This window comes from Leptodactylus fuscus, chromosome 2 (assembly GCF_031893055.1).
Source record: "Leptodactylus fuscus isolate aLepFus1 chromosome 2, aLepFus1.hap2, whole genome shotgun sequence".
Lineage (NCBI taxonomy): Eukaryota > Metazoa > Chordata > Amphibia > Anura > Leptodactylidae > Leptodactylus > Leptodactylus fuscus.
The window spans coordinates 232,793,300-232,815,307 of NC_134266.1; the positions used below are offsets into that span (position 1 = coordinate 232,793,300).

At 41.8% G+C, this 22,008-nt stretch overlaps 1 protein-coding gene across 1 annotated transcript; it reads left to right on the top strand.

Moving 5' to 3' along the window:
* The first annotated feature begins 512 nt into the window (after nucleotides 1-512).
* Nucleotides 513-20,956, top strand: COPZ1 (coat protein complex I subunit zeta 1). The gene is made up of 9 exons (XM_075265782.1): nucleotides 513-593; nucleotides 7,052-7,120; nucleotides 9,570-9,651; nucleotides 10,499-10,590; nucleotides 11,901-11,956; nucleotides 13,538-13,615; nucleotides 14,260-14,311; nucleotides 17,842-17,880; nucleotides 20,109-20,956. The coding sequence occupies exons 1-9, from the start codon at nucleotides 576-578 to the stop codon at nucleotides 20,154-20,156; spliced, it is 534 nt and encodes a 177-aa protein (XP_075121883.1). The 5' UTR covers nucleotides 513-575; the 3' UTR covers nucleotides 20,157-20,956.
* The last annotated feature ends 1,052 nt before the right edge of the window (nucleotides 20,957-22,008 follow it).

The following is a 22,008-nucleotide window of genomic DNA, read 5'->3' on the forward strand; positions in this document are numbered from 1 at the left end:
TTATATGAGCCCCTCCTCGGCCTGGTAAGCAGGGTTTGGCCTATCTAGTAACCAAGTCTGTTGCCCATGTCATATAATAGTCTGCTTGACTGAATTACTGCCAGGCGGATGCGCCAACACTAGCCGGAACCTAACTGCGGAAGCCACGTCTTCAACCAGCAGTTACCATAGCAACAGGGAACCTTTCCCATTGGTCTACAATCTTGACCAATCAGAAGCTATAACTTTCTTTCTTCATAGAAACTCAACCAATTCCAAAGAAACCGGAGGCGAACGTAACAGAAAATGATGGGCGGAGCTTTACCCGATACGTCCGCCAATCAGCAAAGGACTAGAGACCCACCTAAGAAATTGAGCACCAATCACCGCAACTTCCGCCCGTCTATTAGGAGAGACGTGCTTTTTTTTCTGTCAGAGCCAGGAGGTGTAGACCAATAGGAGAGCCGAGCGCGCATAGTTCCGGTTTCCTCCTGACCTTAGCCAATGAGAAATTAGGCAGGGCGGAGCTTATTCTGCAGATTGACAGCTGCGGTAACCAATCAGTTTTTTGCTCCACGTCGGCAAGACTGAGGAAGATGGACGCGGTGCTGCTGGTGAGTGAGGCCGCAGAATGTGGATAGAAAGGTGACTGGTGTGTTGTGTGTGTGTGAGGAGCGTCAGGGCTGTGGAAGAACATGGCGTCTGGGATGGTGTGTGACTGTATGATAGAGGCGGCAGGCGGTGGCCATGTCCTCAGCAGCTGGCAGGTCTCTTCACAGGTGACTGTGCAGGTACAGAGTATACTGCTGTATGGAGTATGAGCTGTAATGTATATCAGGGGGTGCCCGGCTATATCTAAAGACATTGCTTCTTAAAGGAATTCTGCACTTTAAAAGATGAAACTGAGTGTGTGACTACAGCGATCTGGAGTAGCTGAGCTGTGCGGGGCTGTAGGTCCATACAATAAATGATCTGCATCATATTATGCATCACTGTACAGATCATTGGCTTTGGGAGGAGATGGAACATTACTGTGTAATATCTCCATTCACACCATAGGACTGATGGTCCTGCTGACAAGAGCTTACAATCTATAAGGTGGACGTGGCCATACAGTGGTGCAGAGAGAGTTATATTAATAAATAATACTGTATGAGCTGGTCATCAGTCAGATCTGAAGTGTCTGGGCAAACAGGGATACACTTATGTATAATGTAGAGGAGTGAACAGGGGAGGGTTAGATTAGAAAATGTGGTAGGTTTGCCCATAAGGTGTGTATTTAGAGTACACTTGAACCTATGGAAGTTGAGTATTGATCTGATTGTCAGGGGTAAAGCATTTCAGACAACTGGTGCAACTTGGGAGAAGTTTTGGAGGCAAGAGTGGAAGGTTCAGGTTCTAGTGGATGATAGCCTTAGATTACTGGCAGGGCAAGGACCATGGGTAGGGTTGTAGACAGAGATGAAGGTGATGAGATTAGAATGTATTCTATAATGGGCAGGCGACCAGTGCAGTGACTGGTACAGACTGGAGGCATTAGTGTAGCATTTAGACTGAAGATAGTCACAAAATATCATGTAATTGATCAGTCAGGCTAAGTTCACATCCGTTGGAGACCACAGAAATGGATGTGATCCATGATAACAGCTGTTTTAGCAGCGCTGCTCTCGTCGTTTGGGTCCCCTGGCGGAGATCCTGGTGCAGACGTGAACCTAGTCTGACAGGGAATGTAAAGCAGGCACCTCAGCTCTACTCTGAGAGGACCAGACTGCTCCCTACATCTTACCTTCCTTGACTATACCATGGGGTAATTTGTAATCACACCTTTGATATTACAGTTTGTGTTCTGGTTTTCTTGTCTGCTGTGTGATGTGTACCTGGGATTAAAACATAACGAAGCATTTATTTTTTCCCATAAGTTCAGGTGAAGTTAACAAATTTTGTAATTTACTTTATACAAGAAAAGTGCCTGTTTCCTTACTTTTTGCCTCTTCCTATCACCTGATCAAATCTGTGCAATAGAACTCTATGGAGAGGGGAGGGGACACATGACTTCTGTAACTGATCCCTCCATGTGGACCATATTTCTCAGACTCCTTTTGGCCCTGTGCAGAAAACTCATTGTATCATGGTCAGTTATGCAGTGATCTCCTGAATGGCCAGGGTCCAGTCGCTACTGTATCGGATAAACTGACCGCTTTATGTCAGTTTAGTACAGAAGTGATCAGGCTCTTCCGGAACTCACTGAACCCCGATTGACTGATGCAGTGAGTTATACTGTATGCACATGGCCAAGTTCAGCCCGGGCAATATGGTTCACACACTGACTTTTCTGCCAGTAAGGCTTCATGCATATGACTGAGGACAGGCCGAGGCTGTTCCGATTTTGAACAGAAGGCACTTGGATAACATCTGAGTACCTTCTGAGAAACATTGATTTCGAGGTGGGTTGGATTTTGTTCTGTTTTCACCGAGCTGGATAGGACCTCAGTATCTCCCTCTGAATGTTGTTGTGTCCATGAGGCCTAATATATGTCCGCACACCCTTCCTAAGGCCAGCAGTTATGTGCATGTATGGAGGTGCATCAAAGAAAGTCTTTTCTTCTGGGGCCCTTCCATTAAGTGGATGGTGGCTAAGGCGTTTCCACTGCCGAATGTGAACATGTTCCATTTTCCTTGGTATCCCCCTCTGAATGCTGTTGCATGCATGAGGCCTAATATATGTCCATCACACCCTTCCTGAGGCCAGTGATCAACTGCATCAATCATGTGCATGTATGGAGCATCATCAAAGAACGTCTCTTGTTCTGGGGTCCTTCTATTAAGTGGATGATGGCTAAGGTGTTTGCACTGCTGAATATGGGTGCATCGGCGCTGTCTTCTTGATGGCTGGGAGTCCCAAAGGCCTGATCCTGGGTGATCAGTTCACCATCAGGGAAATCGGAGTGGTAGCTGCTGGTCCTGATGCGACAACCTATTATAGCTATTCACTGATATTAAAGGGGTATTCCCATTTCAGCATTCACTGGAAGCTGCATAGAGGTGGAACCCCCATTTATGGCACGTCAATGGGTATAACCATAAATGCTCAGATGGAATACCTCCATACCATATGGCATTTTAAGGCAAACATGAACACACCCTTATAAAAAACATATTATCTCTCTTCTAGTTAGGCTCAATAAACTTCTTTATTGGTCAGGCTTTGTCACCCTCACTGGCAGAGTTATAGCTTAAGTCCACACTAGATTTGTATTCTAGTTCACAAGACTTCTAGAATTTCAATCCAGAATGATCAATGTAAAGACTGCTTAGGGACAACCCCCCCCCCAACTGGTTAAACCTACTTGTTAATGTATTCATAAATGTATAGGGGGACTAACAGAGGGATGGCACAATGCAGAGCTCCATCTCTTTTCCACAGCCCATCTCCTGCTCCAACCCCTTCACAATAGGCAGACAGACAAGGTCAGACAGATGCTGTAAAGCTCCCGTGGTTCACAAAAGGCTAGTGATTGATTCTGTATAAAAGTAAATATGCAGCAAACTATCTAATTCTACAATATTAATTGCAAATATAATCATTTTCTTTTGAAGCTGGAGTCGGCCCCTTTTTGCCCACCGCCATGACTCTGACTCCGCGGCCCTGGATATAAGTGCAGTTTACATATATAAACCTTATTGTTACATCTCTTTCATAGACCAAATGTTTTTAATAGTTTCCTTTTGGGTTGAGTCACTGTTCATAGGCCATCAGCAACTCTTAGATACGTCATCATTTAAAGGGGGTCTGTCTGATCCAAAATCTCTCTAAAGCCAATATAATGGCCATGTAGGGGCCTTTACTAGGATTAGAAACATATCTTTGTGACCACAAACAGATGAAGCAATGCAAAAATAATCCTTTTAGGGATATGCACTTCAACCTGTAAGTGCACTGTAGGCGGACCCAAGAATTCTAGAATTGCCAATGAACAGTGCTCTGGGTCTCATCTGTAAAAGCCACACAACAACGTCCCCCTTAGCCAAGATTGGTTTTATTTTTTTTCGTCTTTCTGAATTAAGGCTGTCTGTAGACAAATTCAGAAAATCCTCCCCCTCTTCTGGTGATCTGCGTTACTTTCAGTTTCTACCCACAAACGTATGTTTCTGCTCCTATTAAAAGTCCCGTCAAGACACTATAATTGATTTTGGAGGCTTTTTAGACCTGACTGATCCCTTTTAAGTAGTGTTCCCAGTTATGACTTTACCTACCTGATCATGTAGGCTATAGGAGGAGGCGATGAAGTCTGCATTACAGGTATGTAACTGAGTAATGTGAAGCCCCAGACACGGTTATTGCTCTGTCATCCACCAGTGTCATAGCCTGTCCAGCCTTTAATGGCCAGGTCAGTATTTATTCCCATCAGCCTTTGAGAGGTAATTGCAGCGCTAGTAAATAATGCGCACATAAGAATTAATTACTTACTTTCCCCCATCACATCCAGATCACTCATCTTCCATCGCCAGAGTCAGATTAATCATACGTTGGAGCTGTCCTGACCCACCAGCGATAGATTTGTGAAATGATTAAAAGGAGTCTATCGCTGCGCCCGCTTTATTAGTAATGGGAAGATTTCTGATTCATTAACACAAAAGCCTCCTGGTAATGAATGGGGTTTGCACAGGGCTGGAGCTTGGCCCGGAAAATGCTTAGCCGGAGTTCTTGATGGAAATTGTACACGCTTATAATATCTGATGGGTATTTTATATAACTTGGCTTCTGTATAACTTGTAATGTACAGATGTAGCAGAGTTAATCCAAACTCCTACAGTTGGTTAACTTGCTGCAGCATGATAGCTTATCACAGAAGACAACAAAATCCTGTGAAAAGCCATTATAAATGTTTTTCCAATGACTTTTCAGTTTATTGTTGTTTCCTCTAATCAGATATCATGCTGCGGTAAGTTAAAGGGTTTCTACCATTAAAACATTTTTTTTTTTCTGGTTGACACGTAGGAATAGACTTAAGAAAGGCTATTCTTCTCCTACCTTTAGTTGTCTTCTCCCCGCCGCCATTCCGTTGAAATCCGGGTTTTCTTCGGTATGCAAACGAGTTGTCTCGCAGCACTGGGGGCGGTCCCCAATGCTGCAAGAGAACTCTCCAGTGCCGCCTCCATCTTCTTCTGGAATGGCCTCTTCCTGTGTATTCTTTCAGCTTCAAACCTGTATCGGGCCTCGGGCAGAGCCGTCTGCGCATGCCCGCCTGGTGTAAGTCTCCATTTTCTTGTGACCGCTTACACAGTAAGCTGGGGTCAGCCACAAGAAAATGGCCGCGCACATGTGCAGACGGCACTGCCTGAGGCCCGATGGCAGAGCTGACTTGCGCGTGCCTAGAAGTGTGACCCCCAGCGCCGGAAGAGCCCGTTCCAGGCGAAGATAGAGGCATTGCTGGAGATTTCTCTCGCAGCATTAGGGACGCCCCCAGTGCTGTGAGAACTCATTTGCATACCGAAGAAAACCGGTATTTCTACCGAACGGCAGCGTGGAGAAGACATCTAAAGGTAGGAGAAGAATAGCCTTTCTTAAGGCTATTCCTAAGTGTTATCGAGAAAAAAATGTCTGCTACATCTGTATTTACTTTTTTTTTTTTTTTGCATTTATTTATTTTTAATTTAAATCTGGACAATCCCTTTAAATTTCTAGTAGGATTTATAGGAGAATAGTACAAAGCAAAGCTCCCAGAAAATATTCTTCAGGCATGTTACATCATGGAAATAGATAATAAAAGCTAATTTTACAGTATAGAAAATTCAGGAATAAGTTGTAGTACTTTCCAGAATGGCAGAGTAGAAAGTTGAACCTCGCATTAACATTAAACTAATATCTACACATCCGTTTCTGCCGCATATTGTTTATGGACTCATTTTCTTCAGTTCAGTGCCCAGAACCGCTCTCCACCACCTGCTCTATATTCATAGCTTTGTGTGTGACTCTTCCGAATATTACACTTGGAAGAAGTATGGATGTCTGAAGAATGTTCTACAGATACTCCATATGCAGCAGCCGGGAATGGGCTTTAGGAGACTCTTCATTTTTATCCCCAAAATTGCATCTTTCTCATGGCAGCTTTCCTGGAAGTGTAATGGTTATATAAAAGAATAGCTAGACCTCTTACACATGCTCATAGAGCTGAGATACGTCATCTATAGAAGTCTATGGCGGTCATACCGAATTCTTTAAAGTAATACTAAGCTTGACACCAGACATAAGTGCTTGCAGGACTTTTCTCTCCAGGATCCATTCTCCTCTGAAGCCTAATGTATGAAAAAGCTGTTCTTGTAAATAAGTGAACCCTTCATTATGGTAAGTAGGAAGTGATCTAAGGGCGGTCGGCATTTGAGGTGAAGTTCTGTTATACACTCAGGCTGTGAGTATGTGGAAGTCAGTGCATCACAGAACTTTGTCTCGAGGGCTCTGGTGCATCTACAAGGTGGACATCCATGAGGAGGCTCGAGTGGTGGGGGACACGGACATGTGAAATATTCCCTTCGCTGCTTCTGCGTGCCTCAACCATCTCTTCCTTTTTTCTTTTCTTTTTTTTTTCTCCTCGGTTTCCACATTATGATATCACACTATTGTATAGCATATCTGTACTGCTCAGCAAACACATTATTTAAAGGGGTTTTTCCTGATTTCCTGTTCCCTTGTCCGCTTTCTGCTCCTGGTATTCTTTCTATTGCCTGCCTGGCCCTTCACCACCATGCCATACCATTACATGTGACTCCTGAGACCAATCTGCAGTCCCTTATAAGAAACGTTATTGGTCCTTCCCAAACAATGGCTGTGGTCACTTTCTGGAGCCCAGGCACACAATGGAAAGAGGACCGGAAACAGGTTTTGTTTTTTTTTGTAAAGTTGCTCCATATGCTAGATAACACCTTTAATCTTTTTGGAAAATATCCTAAAATGCTATTGGGTTTGGCTTTTTTTTTTTTTTTTTTCCATGCTTATGTATGAGGATTGTAGGGGAAGGGAATGGGGTGTGGATGACGGATGATAGTGATTTCTATGTATTTTCTGTTCTGGCAGGAACCTTCACTGTACACAGTGAAAGCTGCGCTCATATTAGACAATGATGGAGAGAGGCTATTTGCTAAGGTAAATATTCACCATCCACTCTACAAGCCTAACTCATTCAACCGTGCAAAAATCATATTCACCAGTGTACCAATATGGCGAAAGAAGAAGAGAACTGAATAGTGCACCGGACCAACAGGTTTCATGGTCGTGACATTCTCCAAACCATCCGAACATGTATAAAAACAAATTTTATTATACGTGCTGTTAACATTTTCTTGCTGTCCCCACCTGATGTGTATACACTTGCTGTCAGTAGCATTGCATCCGGTGCTGTCCGATTACTGCCATGGATTTAAACTTAAAGGGGCTTTCCCATCTCCAGCTCTCTCATTGGAATGAATGGAGCAATGCGCACACTACCCAAACATTGTTCAGAAAGTCACCATTCTCCTAGTCAGGGTGTCTGAGCATTGGGTTTATCTGACACTAACAGTTAGTGACCTTATCCTCAGACCACTCTGTCCCTGTCAGTGGCCTCCCTGCTCTGCTACAGTTCAACCCCAATTCATTTCAATTGGTTCTGACCTGCACTGCCAGGCCACAGCACATTGTACAGAGGTGTCGGCTTCTGATTCTATACAAATTTGCAGGGATCAGTTGTACCTGTTGTGGGCCAGTTGCTGCACCCTCACCAATCTGCAGTTAATGACCATTTCTGTAAAATATCCCTGCCATATGTCTGAGATATCCCCAATACAGTTCATATAAGTGGAACTGAGAAGACTCCTTCTACGGAGATACTAAGAAGGGACTATATTACCAGAAGGGGAAGGAGATTGATTCTCCCCAACAGGAAAGATTAACAGATTGATGCTAATTCGCATATCCCAAGGTTTTATGCAGGCCCATGTTTCACCATACAAACTTTAAAAAGCACAGTGTGGATAGTTAGATACTGTAGCCGTACTCCTTTGCAACTGTCTCGTATGCTTCGCCAACCTCCATTTGGTCTCCTAGTCCAACTTGATTGTTGGGAGTGTAAGTGGGCATTGACACTACCATTGGTGACTGTCAGTAGTGTCTGTTACAATTGTCCGTTACAAGATTTTAGCAACGGACACTAGCTGAACTGTCACTAATCCGTTAAAATTTCCATTGATTTCAATGGGATCTTATCTTGTGAGCCTTAGTGTCTGTTATACACCCAGTCCGTCTCTTGTCCTTCTTTTTTCTTTGACAAAAAATCCTACATTCAGGACTTCTGTGTCAGTTAAAAAAAACCCCTCAAAAAACGGATTAATGATGGATGTCAGGCGTCCATCATTTTTTAACATTGAAGTCTCTGGGTACCGGACAGTAATGGACTCCTCTTTTTTTATGCGCATTCTCAGAAAACTGAAACAAAAATGGACAGTAAGAAAAAAAAAACGGACACTAATAGATGTAAACTGATGCTATTAACATCGGTTGGTGTCTGTTATGATAGGTGTCCATTGTTTGTTTTTGTTTTGTTTGTTTTTTAACTGACACCTTCGTAACGGAACCCTGCCTAAGGGAGTTTGAAGGAGAAAGTGCAAGAACATCTAGTTATGGAGCCACTTGTAGGTCATTTTTAACACATCTTGAAATAATATTTATCCTCACACATAACTCAGAAGGTAGAATTATAAAGACTTCCTATGTATTTCACATTCCATTTTTGACTTTGGCTTAAAAAAAACGCAGCTAAAGCCGCAGCAAAATAAAGCCGTTTCTGCAGCGTGAGGCCTTGGTCAGAAGTATCTGTGATCCCAGCCATTACTTCGCACTGTTACATCTGACACCCGCTGTGGATGGTGCAGGCACAGCACCTGGGCTAACTACATTGTACTGATGCTGTAAAATATACGTTGTGTGCTCCGAAGAGGTAAACTGGCCAAAGACATCACATATCAAGAAACTGAACTGTTGTTTGGCCAGCATCTTTTTTTGCCTAAACTATAGTTCAACTTTCATAGAAGTGAATAGATTGGTGGTCCAACATGCGTACCACTGCTTTGTTCACATGGGGAGCCCATGAATGCCAATTTTCAATTTTTCTTTGAGTCCCAGCAGTCAGACACACAACAGTTACTCACTTAATTATTTATTTATATAGCCCCAACATATTCGGGAGCACTTTACAAATCATAGGGTTCATGTACAGAGAAAACAAAACTAAAGTGTAATAAATCATGTCCCACAATAGGAGTGAGGGCCCTGCTCACAAGAGGTAGAATTTGTTACCTATGCTGTGAATAGAGGATTAGTAGTAGGAGAATCCCTTTATCCACTGAAACAACTTTCTTGTTGGTATTCACTTTACACAAGTTGCTGTCAGACCTCATGGCACTGCTCAACTATCTATGGGATTGGACAGTTCCCTTCCAGAGATTGTGTATTTACCACCCTACACATAAAATGTACCATTTATGGGGCCAACCTCAAGCCCTGTGAGGCATATAGATTATAGACTATATTCTGTACTGACACCCTGTTAACTCCGCAGTACTATGATGAGACGTATCCCTCAGTGAAGGAGCAGAAGGCTTTTGAAAAGAACATCTTCAATAAAACTCATCGGACGGACAGTAAGTGTGATACTGTATTGACCACGTGCACCATTTACTGAGTATTAGTGTAGCACTAGTGAACATATGATGCCTCGAAACTCAATGCAGACCAGTGGTTCAGCTTCTCATGGAAAGAAGGTCCTTGTCCAGACAATGCAGGGAGACAAATTATCATTGAGATATACCTCTGGATTTACACTGTAGAACTTTGGTTGACTTGTTCTGACATTTCAGAGGGAAAAAAAAGACAAACATTACAATGTAATACTTTATATCATGTAGCATTTTTAAAACTTGCATTGAAAATACTTTTTCGGACATGTAAACTCTGCCTAAGTGTTACATGGACGTACATGGCTAGTCTGAACTAGATTTAGTTAGCATACTAGAGTTGCCATTGTGCTGGAGTTTTTTCTGTATTTAGCTACTGGTGCTTCCACTTTTATTCGGCGCTTATATTGGCATAGGAAGGTTTAGTATTACAATGTAGGGTTCTTACTGATTTTATTTCTCCTGACATGTATGTACTGTATATATTAAATTCATTACTGTTCTGCATTAGGTGCAGTCAGATTGGACAGTGACTGTATGTGTTGCCTCTTTGACAACGTGAATAGTAAAATCTAGGGGTCAGTTTAGTCATGTATTTTCAGGAACCATGATGGAGAGACGATACAATGAAGAGAATGTACTAAGTACTTGGTAAAACATCAATGTCAGTCCTCTTTAGGAAAGTAAATTAGGAGACTTAAAGGGTCTTTCTTCTAACTCTTCCCAAGCCGAATGCTGTCTGACCTCTAGGACTACCATGAACCATACATACGTATTGCCAAGTCTGTATCTTATTCCTCCTCTCTCTGTGCAGGTGAGATTGCGCTCCTGGAGGGCCTGACTGTGGTCTATAAGAGCAGCATCGACTTGTACTTTTATGTCATTGGAAGTTCCCATGAAAATGAGGTATGCTTCACAGCTTGCTCTGCTAATACGTTTTAGAAGCTGCTGTCATTTGGTTAGATAACATCACCCCTGCCTGTGCTCAGAGCAATTATATTACCGTGTACATTAGCTAATATTAATGAAGTGCGTTCACCAGCATGTTAATAGGGTGATATCATCTAATGGCGATCATTAAGTCTGACTGCCTAACAGAAGTGAACTAGCAAAGACGTTCATCCCATAAACTTCTAAATATCTATATGTTTAGTCCATGAAGACAAATGGATGGTATAGGTAAAATCTTAAACAGGCGGAGTGTGACACATCACTAGGGATTACCCAGTTAGCCCCTGGAGACTGGCTTCATGTAGTAACAGGGTCTTGTGTATACACAGCTAGGGAAGTATTTAACCACCAGGACTATGGCACTGCTATAAAACGGAAATAATTACACATAATGTGAGTTAACAGAATAAAACTAATGTCTACCCTAGTGGATGTGAGCGCTTAGTGCGGCCTTCGCAGTGTCACCCTAATGCATCCTGCACACACTCCAAGAAGCGGGAAGATAGAACAATGAAATGGTTAATAACTACTTGCTAAGCTCAAGGCATTAGACTAGTGCAGCAGCAGGGCTTTCCACCAGTATGTAGTAGGTGACATGGCCTGAATCGTGCGGATGTGATCCAGGGGAGGTTGTTCCGGCCTGAGCACTATAGATGGTTGCACATGTGTTCTAGCCAGGGACTCCCCAGCCCAACCTCGGCCTGAGTTCAGTATTCCTGTCTCCGGAAGCTCCTTTCATATGATGTTGGTGCCAATAATGAGGGGCTTAGTAGGTGTGCACGGAGGGGTGGCTCTAATGTTTTGCTATAGAGGGGGGCAGGGGCTGTAGAGATGACCTTTTTCACTGTATATCTATAGGGCATTCATTGTCAAGTACATATATCTTAATAGAGCACACGTGAAGAGGTTATCATTGTAGAAATCCAGATATAAAAGATAAATCCAGCCAGGTCGTAGTGGAAAAGCAGAAACAACTTCTCTATTGTGTAAAAGTCTTCATAATGATGATAACATGCACACGTAACAGGAATACAGCGTCAGACTGACGCGTTTCAGATAACCTCCTTTCTCAAAGTCTGATCAGAAACCACACTGCAGATGTGAACAGAGCCTTAGATATCTATTATTATTATTATTAATATATATATATATATATATATATATATATATATATATATAATATTTTTATTTATTTTTTTTTGTTCAAAAGAAAACCAAGTCTTTCTATTGTCTAATGTTTCTGTGCTTTCTTTCACTCCATAAAGCTCATGTTGATGGCTGTCCTCAATTGCCTCTTTGACTCATTAAGTCAGATGTTAAGGTAAGTGAAGGGCTGACCATTCCTCCCATAAGGGTTCATTGAGATGGCAGTGTTTCCTGGACAAACCAATTCGCTTGATATATTGCCTAAATTTTTGTTTGTTTATATATACTGTGTGTGTATATATATGTATATATATATATATATACACACACACACACACACACACACACACACACATCAGGCTTTTGCATCCTGCTAAAGAAGACATTTGGGAGAACCACTATAAAGAGAGTGATGTCTGTCAGTCGGCATCTTTGAAAATATTCCCGCTTAATGGTGGAAACTCTCAAGACTCCTCTCAAATGTTCTCTGGAGCTGGATGGCAGACTCCATCTGTAGCCATCAGAACTCTGTACATCCACTAGTTTAGACGTCCATTATGGGACTATTTTACAGCATGATCCTGTATAGACAGCTCCTAATAATACTACATTTACATTTTAATGCCTTGTTGGAGATGACATGCTGTATGGGGGAGGGGATCCTGCTGGTGCATACAAGAGCTACATGCTGTAATGGGGAGTCCTAGAAATGTGCTGGATATATGCAGTAGGACAGTTTACATGTATTCTGACTTTCTAGTCGTGTCTGTTTTGGTAAATACTTCATAAAGATGACAACTCTGGAGCATATTTTCTCATGACTATACAAGAATGAATGAAAAATTGATAACTAGTGGTCCTTTTCCACAGTCTTTACTTGTGGTCACATGATGTACCTGGGGCCAGCTATAGCCGCTTCCAGTCCCAGGTCCCTTCACTTTTCCCTAAATAAAATGGCGATTAGTTTGAGCTGGATATAATGATGGGCAGTACAGTAGCTATAGGAAATAGAAATGAATAGCTGTATCACTTATAGAGAAGTAAAGGTATTGGAGACTGGGAACTGGATACGTCACCAACCTTATTTTTTTGCAGGAATTTGCATCAAAACACGCCTCCAACTCTTCCATTCATTTCAATGGGAGTCTGACAGATTTTTATTTTTTTTTCTGTATCCTATAGGGGAAAAAAGCATCATGACCTATGCCTAGGGACATTATCGTTGCAATGTTTTTTTCCACCTTCCATTCTTTTTGATGGGCTTTGCAAGGTGGAATCCGTGAAAGTCATGAAGCATCTTTTTTCCGCTACCTAGAGAAAATCTGATCCTGACCCCCATTGAAATGAATGAGAAAGTGTATAAGGTGTTTTCTGAGACAGATTTAGCAGTCAGTTATGGGAATAGGTTTTTTTTTGTTGTTGTTGTTTTATTATTATTATTGCATGACCCTTCCTATGTGAACATACCCTTTCACTGTCCAATGAGTGCTGACAGTGTCAGACGGTGAAGAGATGCGCCCCTTGACAAGGGAAAAGGAAATGCCCAGTTGTCAATTTTATTTAAAAAATGTCCATGAGAAATAACAAAGCAACAGCGTCCTAAGAAAATACCTTGCAGAATTTGTACTACATGTGGAATCCAAGTTTTTACTAAAGCAGACATTTCATGAGGTCCTCTATAAACCTGCCAGTGATACTTGTACATTCACCATCTATGGAGAACTATGACTAATGGCAAACCTTTCTAATTCTGCAGGAAAAATGTTGAGAAGAGAACTCTGCTGGAGAATATGGAAGGGTTGTTCCTGGCGGTTGATGAGATTATAGATGGCGGGTAAGAGATTAATTGGGTTTCTGGTCTAGCCTCTGATATACAACGACATCTGTTCGCACTTTGCTTTGTGTAACGGGTGCCTGCCATCGAAGCCATTCCTTCATTTCACCTCTATCTATTTCTCAGGTTATAAAGTCTGTGCGGCATTAAATGCTACAGTGCTCTTCCCCATCTTGTAAAGCATGGCAGTGCCAGCTTAAATGACTGGCAGCGTAGTGGTTAAACATTCAGCATGAACATTAAGGCAATTCACATTCACAAATGAAGACAGTAAAACCCTCCTGTGATTGTAAATAGAAGTGCTAATCTGGAAGCCGTACATTTCCCGTCTGTGCTTGTTTTTGTTTGAATTGTGATAGCGCAGCAGTTACCGCCATAGAGACTCTGTAAGGAGAACAGCTCCTAACAATGTCATTACCGCGTACGAGCGGCCATGTATCCGTGTAATGACATCATTAGGAATGCTTCCATCATAGGCTTCTGCAGATTGAGCTGCCGTGCTCCGGCTATAAAGATGGATAAGATTTGCCTTCTCTTTAACTCTCTAATAACTGGAGCCCTCCACCTGTCAGGGGTGTACAGTAGACTGTGTATATCTGACTTGGACTATATATAATCTCGATGTTTCATCCATTTCATTACAGTGTCATTTTGGAAAGTGATCCCCAGCAAGTAGTCCATCGTGTGGCCTTGAGGGTATGTCGATTCTCCATTTCCTTTTATTATCTGATATGGGATCACAGGAGTTGTTGCGTTTTAATAGTACAAAATACTTGGAAAATAAGATGCATGGAAAGAGTACCCCATGTTATCCATTAGTCATCTATGTACAGAAACAGCAGGGATAAAATGGCCATACACATTAATCGTATATTTACTGAACCTGCTGATTATTTTATGTGTATGGTCATCCATGGCAGATGTCAGGGGCGGAAGGGTCGGACATGCCAAATTTCAACATGCTCAATCACTTTGTCTGACGCTGGCGTATTCCCCTTTCCAATTGCAGAACATATGTACACTTGGCTGAGTGTGTATGAGTGTGTCGGAGGCAGCTGTTGTCTGAATGAGTGTTCATGTGATAGCTCTGTAATGTGTATGGCAGCCTTAGTCAAATCCCAGTAGTGGGATAAGAGTTCCTGAAAATCTTGACTCTGGCGCCTAACTTTCCGAATTCTGTGAGGATCTTTATTGCCAGTGTTTAAAGTCTGTAGCATTTGGGGCTTTTGAGTTCACAGTTTGTGGGTTGTGAAAAGACCCAAGTCTGTCTAGTTCACTGTTCTATCCTTACACACCGTGGTTGATCCAAAGAAAGGCAAGAAGAATGGCCTCAACCATTTTGCCATAAACTGGTCACTGTTCCATATCTGTTTTGAGAGCGAAGTAATCCTTTCTTTTGTGATTTAGTTGGACCTATGTAAAAAAAAAAAATATAGAGGCTGCAATGCTGAAGTGATGTGGTACTTTCACATAGATGATCTGTGGGGGTCTTGAACATTGTATCCCCATCACCAGTCTGCATCCTGAAAACACTGAAGTCATATCTTCTTTAGGAGGAATCCTTGTGACCATTACAGGCTTATTATTTAAAGGAGTTGTCTGGCTTTTTTTTTTTTTTTAATGACCTATAATCACCACTGTAAGGGCTCGTTCACATCTGTGTTGTCCTCTCTGTAATGCAGGTTTCCGTTTCCTGCATAAAACAGAGCAGGAGACGGAAACCTGCAGGAGTCTTTCTCACCCATTCATTTGAATGGGTGAGAAAGCTGTCCGGCCGTGAGCGGCGGTGAGCGTTTTGCGCTCTCCGCCGCGAAACCAGGTTTTTTAATCCGGACACAGAGTCGGACATGCAGTACTCTGTGTCCGGATTAAAAAATCCGGTTTCGCGGCGGAGAGCATAAAACGCTCATGGCCGCTCACGGCCGGACCTGGTCTGTGCTTTCCGTCTTCTGGCATGCAGAAGACGGAAACCACAGAACGGACAGCTGAACGCAGGTGTGAACCTAGCGTTACCCTTTCTGTGTTTACATTGCAGCACCCTTTGTTTTATAGTGTCCATGTGATGTAACTACAAACATCCTATTCACTATGGGACAGGGCTTTAATGACATTGTACGGCCACTATAAAACAGACGGTGTGCAATGTAATAATAAAAATAATACATTTTATTTATACTGCGCCAACATATTCTGCAGCACTGTTCAATTTGTAGGGTTCAAGTACAGACAAAAAGATACATTACAAAGAAATAGTCACTGCACACAATGGCATTGAGGGCCCTGCTCGCAAGAGCTTACAATCTATGAGATAGAGGGGATGACACAAGAGGTAGCAGGGGCGGCATTGCTTATACAGTATTCAGGCAATTTTTTAATAGAGGTGACTGTCATTATACAGACATAAAACTTTATGAGCCGTTACCAGTCATGTCCTTTAACATGTGGATGGTGCCTGGACATATAAAGTTAGCCTGAAACGGAATCATATCGTGTGGGGTAATGTGCGAGCAGGAACAGAGGAGGGTTCATTTTATGGCTTCTAGTTACGCTACGGAAGGGTTTACATTAGGAATTGTGATAGGCCTGTCTGAAAAGATGCGTCTTTAGTTTGTGTTTGAAACTGTAGAAATTGGGAGTTAATCTGATAGTCCGGGGTAGAGCATTCCAGAGAAGTGGTGCAGCTCAGGAGAAGTCTTGTATACGAGCGTGGGAGGTTCTGATAATAGAGGATGTAAGTGTTAGGTCATTGAGTGAGCGGAGAGCACGGGTAGGGCGGTAGACAGAGATGAGGGAGGAAATGTATGGAGGTGCAGCATTATGGAGAGCCTTGTGGATGAGAGTGGTAACTTTATATTTTATTCTATAATGAATAGGCAGCCAATGTAGTGACTGGCACAGACCGGAGGCATCGCTGTAACGTCTAGCCTGATAGATGAGCCTGGCCGCTGCATTCAGAATAGATTGTAGAGGGGAGAGTTTAGTGAGGGGAAGACCGATTAGTAAGGAGTTACAGTAGTCAAGGCGAGAATGAATCAGAGAGACAATAAGTGTCTTTAGTGTATCTCTGGTGAGGAAAGGGCGTATTCTGGAGATGTTTTTGAGGTGGAGGTGACATGAGCGTGCAAGTGATTCAGTATGGGGAGTGAAAGAAAAGTCTGTGTCAAACATAACCCCGAGGCAGCGGGCATACTGCCTAGGAGTTATAGTAAGGCCTGAGACTGCAATGGATATATCAGGGACAGATCTATTAGATGGTGGAAACAGTAGCAGTTCAGTCTTAGAGCGCAGACACATTGTAAACAGAAGGGGTTACGATGCTTGCATAGATGCTGCTGCACCTTCAAACAACTGGAGTCCTGGATGTCAGACCCACATTTATCAGTAAAAATAAGCTGGACAATAAAGTTTATAAGGTAAATAAAATGTGGTTATGGTTTTGGATCTATTTCTCCCAATTCTAGAGTGGCCAATAGCTGAATGTAATATTTGTATTGCATTCAGGTACGTGACCCCCGATGGTTGCACATAATGGTTGCCACCTTTTAGGCATACAACGGCAGCATAGGCCACAGTCAGATTCTATGAGAAGATTGTGTGGAGATAAAGAGCAATTCTGGTTTGGTTATTGACAGCCGCGAGGACTACACTTGCTGTATTGTACACTGCTGCCTTTTAGTTACTTCCATAGAAATAACCAGAGTTTATGTCATAGTTTATCAGATATAATAGATTATTGGCACTATTGAATGGCGTCCAGCACATTGCACTCCAGAGGGCCCTGTTAAGACTCTTGAGCAGTATGAAACTACTGGATGTACTTTGGATTGTGCGGTTTGATGTGACAGTGGTGAAGTGGTTAAGTGCCGTGTCGCCATATGTTGTTTCTCTTACAAGCATCTGTCCCCTGGGTCCTCCACACAGCTCCCTGTGACTGCCTGCTGAGAAGGCAGATTTATGGGCTCCATTAGCATGCTGTTACAGTGTTTGCTGTGCTCTCTTAGGAGTCTGTGCCCAGTTACTGGCAGAGCCACCTGCTGAGCTTGAGAATGATGGAAAAGGTTTCAGTACCGCTATAGTGAAGTGAAGATCAGTAGGGTGTCTGGAAGGGTGGAGGTTAATATGGGGGAAGGCTGCTATTATAGTATGTTCTAGTATTCAGGTGAGCGACCCAAGTACCCCCTGTTGTAAGGGACTCCGCATTGAACATGTAACCTTTTATTTTCTAGGGTGATGACGTGCCTCTTACAGAACAAACCGTCTCACAGGTATGGAAACATAAGAAGTGGCCATCTTTATTTCTTAAGCCTTTGACTAGGAACTGACTCAATAAGGTCACCCAGAACAATGGCATAAGTCACTGACAATTGGGCAACGGGATTATTGGATGTAACCTAGTTATTCACAGAAATATTTCAGCAACTGAACAAGGATGTCTTTGTCTAGAATTGAGTGCTATTATTAAAAGGGACAAAGCCATACATTACAGCCCATGGGTTCAACACCTTGGCAGCCTAAAGACCTAAATATAATTGCAAGGCAACTAATAATCATTGGCGCTGTTTCGCAACTACTTTTCACACTGGTCTTTGTTACTGACAAGGCCACAGACACTTTATTCATTATGTATCAATGAATGAAGGTGGCAATGATGGGATTTCTGGCTGTAAAGTAGCCGTTGGCCACCATATATCAGGTTGTTGATCTTATAAGCTTATATTGCTTGGAAGGCCCTGCAAAATGGCTGTATACCAAGGAAAGAGAACTTTCTTACTGCTCTAACCTGTTGCTGGAGGTAGAAAAAGAATTTTTGGAACTCTTAAATATATTCCAAAAGAATCGTGCTTTATTGCATCCAAAGTCTCATATGCTAGACGTTTCGGTCTAAGTGACCTTCTTCAGTATGACTGATGCATAGTGGTGACACAGGCAGGGTGAGGAAATTAGGAAGGCTGGAGGTAGTCACACTGTAAGTTAGTGTCCAACCATTGTTTGGAACATGACAGGATAGAAGCCAATCATAAACCCATCTGTACTGATGAGGGAAAAGTACTCCAAAACAGCTATGGATGGGTATATAGTATGACTAATATCCCTAGTCATATGCCATAGGTATGTTAAAAGATTGGATACTATCTTTACAAGGTAGCTATCCTCCAGTAGGTGACACTATTTGTATGTGAGAAATGTCCTTTACATTTTCCCATAAGACATTGCCAATAAGTCTCCATTCACTGCTGAATTCCTTAAGAAGACACTGTACTAATCTTGCCCCAAAAGTACAAGTGTGTTTGTTCTCCTTATGGTTTAGGAAGTATTAAAGAAAAAAATAATAAATTTGTCATAGGCATACATTTTGTAAGATTTATTTATTTTTTTTCTCAAAAGGCATTTTTCTCCCTCTTTGTTTTGTCTATAAGGTTTATATTAGAGGATGCTTCATATGTAATGTGCATATTCATTGGAAATGTTGTAAAATATTAAAGCGTAATTCCAGTTATAAAAGTTACATAAGTGAATAGTACAGGGTAATATAAGAAACTTTTGTAATATATAATATTAAAAGGAGCCTATCACTGCCCCAGCTACTTTAAACCTCTGTAGATGCTGTTAGCAGAATAAAAAGCATACCTTTCTTAAGTTTCAGAGTCCAGGGAAGCGGAGAAAAAACACTTTTATTCTTTATTTAAATGATGATCATTGAGCACAGGGGGAGTTTTCTTCAGGCACTGAGCACTGCTGCATCATCACTAAACACGCCTATCCTGCATTCACTGCTTTTTCTCTGCTTTCTTGGGCTCTGAAACGTAAGAAAGGTATGCTTTTTATTCTACTAACAACATCTGCAGCGCTATGGGAACAGTTTAAAGTAGCTGGGGGCAGTGATAGACTCCCTTTAAAGAGATGCTTTCTTCTCCATTGCTCAGGCTGAGTTACTTTAGACATGATTGTCTATGAAGAGGGGAGGGGTGATGAAGATGCTGCCAGAAAAGATACTCATATAATTGCTGTTGCTGGATTCTTATATTCTGTTCTATAGTAAAACACTGATAAGTTGTAGATAAGAGGCTACTGCTGCACACAATACAGCATTAAATCAATTAGTGGTCAGCAGCCCCTTACTCCATCCCTTCCCCTCTCCATAGAGCTCTGTGTGTTAGGTGGAGTATGGAGATGAATCTTATGTAAATAAGCAGTCAGAACGACTTAGTAATAAGATGCATTTAAAAAGTTCTTATGTTCACATGTACTACTCGTATATGATAAGTTGTTTATAACAGGAGGTATCCTTTAAGTTGATGTCTTGTTGCTCCAGCTTTAGACCTTCCAGGTATTTGTAGATTCCTAAATGCCCCAGAATGGTATTACTATATGTGTGCCTAATTTCTAATAAATCCTTATTTCAGTGGGGCTGTCCGGCTTCAATAATTATAAATGGACTTGACGTGATGCCATTGATAATGGTTATCGATTTGCTCTCTGTTTCTTCTCACAGGTGCTGCAGTCTGCAAAAGAGCAAATCAAGTGGTCTCTTCTACGATAGCCGTCAATTCTGAACCAAGATCTGATCATTCCATCTTGATGGGAGGGCTCGCCCTAGTCCCACCTACGCTCCATTGTTTTTATTGTATAAAAACCTTACATTTAGGGCAATGGCACTGAAGTGTATTAGATATTTGCATCAGTAAGGGGTAATAACTTGTGGCACCACAAATGCTTCCCTGTGATGTTATACTTTCTTACGTAAAGCCTTTTTTTTTTCAAGTTCCTCATCCTACAATCCTTTGCCAGTTTATTATTTGTGAATAATTTGGACTGAAATTCTGCCCCCAATGATAAGATTATTATATTAATTCATGTGTTACAGCTTTAAAAATATGGCTGACACCTAAATTGTGGTTAAACCTCTAAGCCTAAAGTAAAAACTCTCTTGCTATGTATTACACAAGCAGGGCCTAAGACTATTCACAGTCTGCGACCGGCACCTGGGAACAGATTACTCTTTATTAACGATTGCAAGGTGACCAAGTGGACCAATGTAGGAAGGCACGACCCAGTACTTAAAAAGGACCTGTCGCCACTCCAGATTTAACTATTTCAGTAAAAAGTCAGTTTTGACGCATGTCTTCTTTGGCCGTTGTTGTAAGGGGTCCACCATGCATGCATGGTCCTTGAACCTTTCACCAGGGCTGCAAAACATGTCAGGAGTGGTGACAGGTCCTATATAAAGTTACTCTTTGTTCTTAGTATAGGACTAAAAGCAGCTTCAAGAACTAGGATTGTTCCTCCTTACACTTTGTAATGTGCTGTACAAATCCGACCTATATGATGATTAATAAATTACTAACATAATACTGACTGTTTTATTCGTGTGTTAACTATGATTTTAGCTGTATAATAGATTTTTGGATTATTTATATCCTTGTTGAAACAAGTGAAATATCATTAGGCCACAGCTACATAGCAAAATTAGCAGTGACATTTGTCACTTGACCAAAGATTGCCATATCACGTAGCAGCTCAAGCTCACTAATGTTTGGTATCACATTGTGACCCCAAGGATGCTGCGACAGGGACTTGTAGTTGCAAAAAAAAAAAAAATCCAGAAGTGCACTTGTTTTCTTTCTTTATTTTTTTTGTGACTGCGACTTGATTTACTTCCGTTGATGAAGAATTCATAGGGTGAAACGGTGATCTTTTTCAGAGTCCTCACTGCAGTGTATTTGAGGCGACATAGCAGTCTCTACCCATTATCTCAGGGATAACTGAGAATTAGAGGAGCCTGCAGAGGGGAGAACTGCTAAAATGGAGGATACAAATATCACGGTTAGACTTTGAAAAAACATATTTTATTTACAGTAGAACATATATAACAAAATTGAAAGTTAGACATTTTTCCATTTCATTAGAAAAAAACCCAAAAACAAACTCATGTAGACATTGGTGGCAATAACTCAGAGCAAAAGCTCTGCTCACATCTCCATCAGAGGTTCCATAGTAGTGTCTGCGTAAACTGCCTGCCGAAAAAGTCCTGTACATACAATTTTTTTTCTTTTTAGTTTTTACAATTACTTGCCTGCATATAAAAACTACAGGTTAGGAGGCATTCACACTTGCGCCCATAAGGTCTCTGTCCTATTTCCCAGGGAAGCTGGATAAGGGATGGCTTCCTGGCGGTCCGTTTTAAAACCCATTCATTTTAATGGATTTTTAAAGCAAACCGCTGGTGTCCCTATGCAGCCTTTCCGCGGAGAAATCGTTTTTGTGTCTGTCCGACACACAAACTCCTGCATGTCCTACTTTGTGTAGCGGATAGACACTTATGCAATTGTGAACGCCCCTTAGACAGGCAGTATCTCTCAGAAGCAAATATGGTCAGGGTTTCACCAATCTGT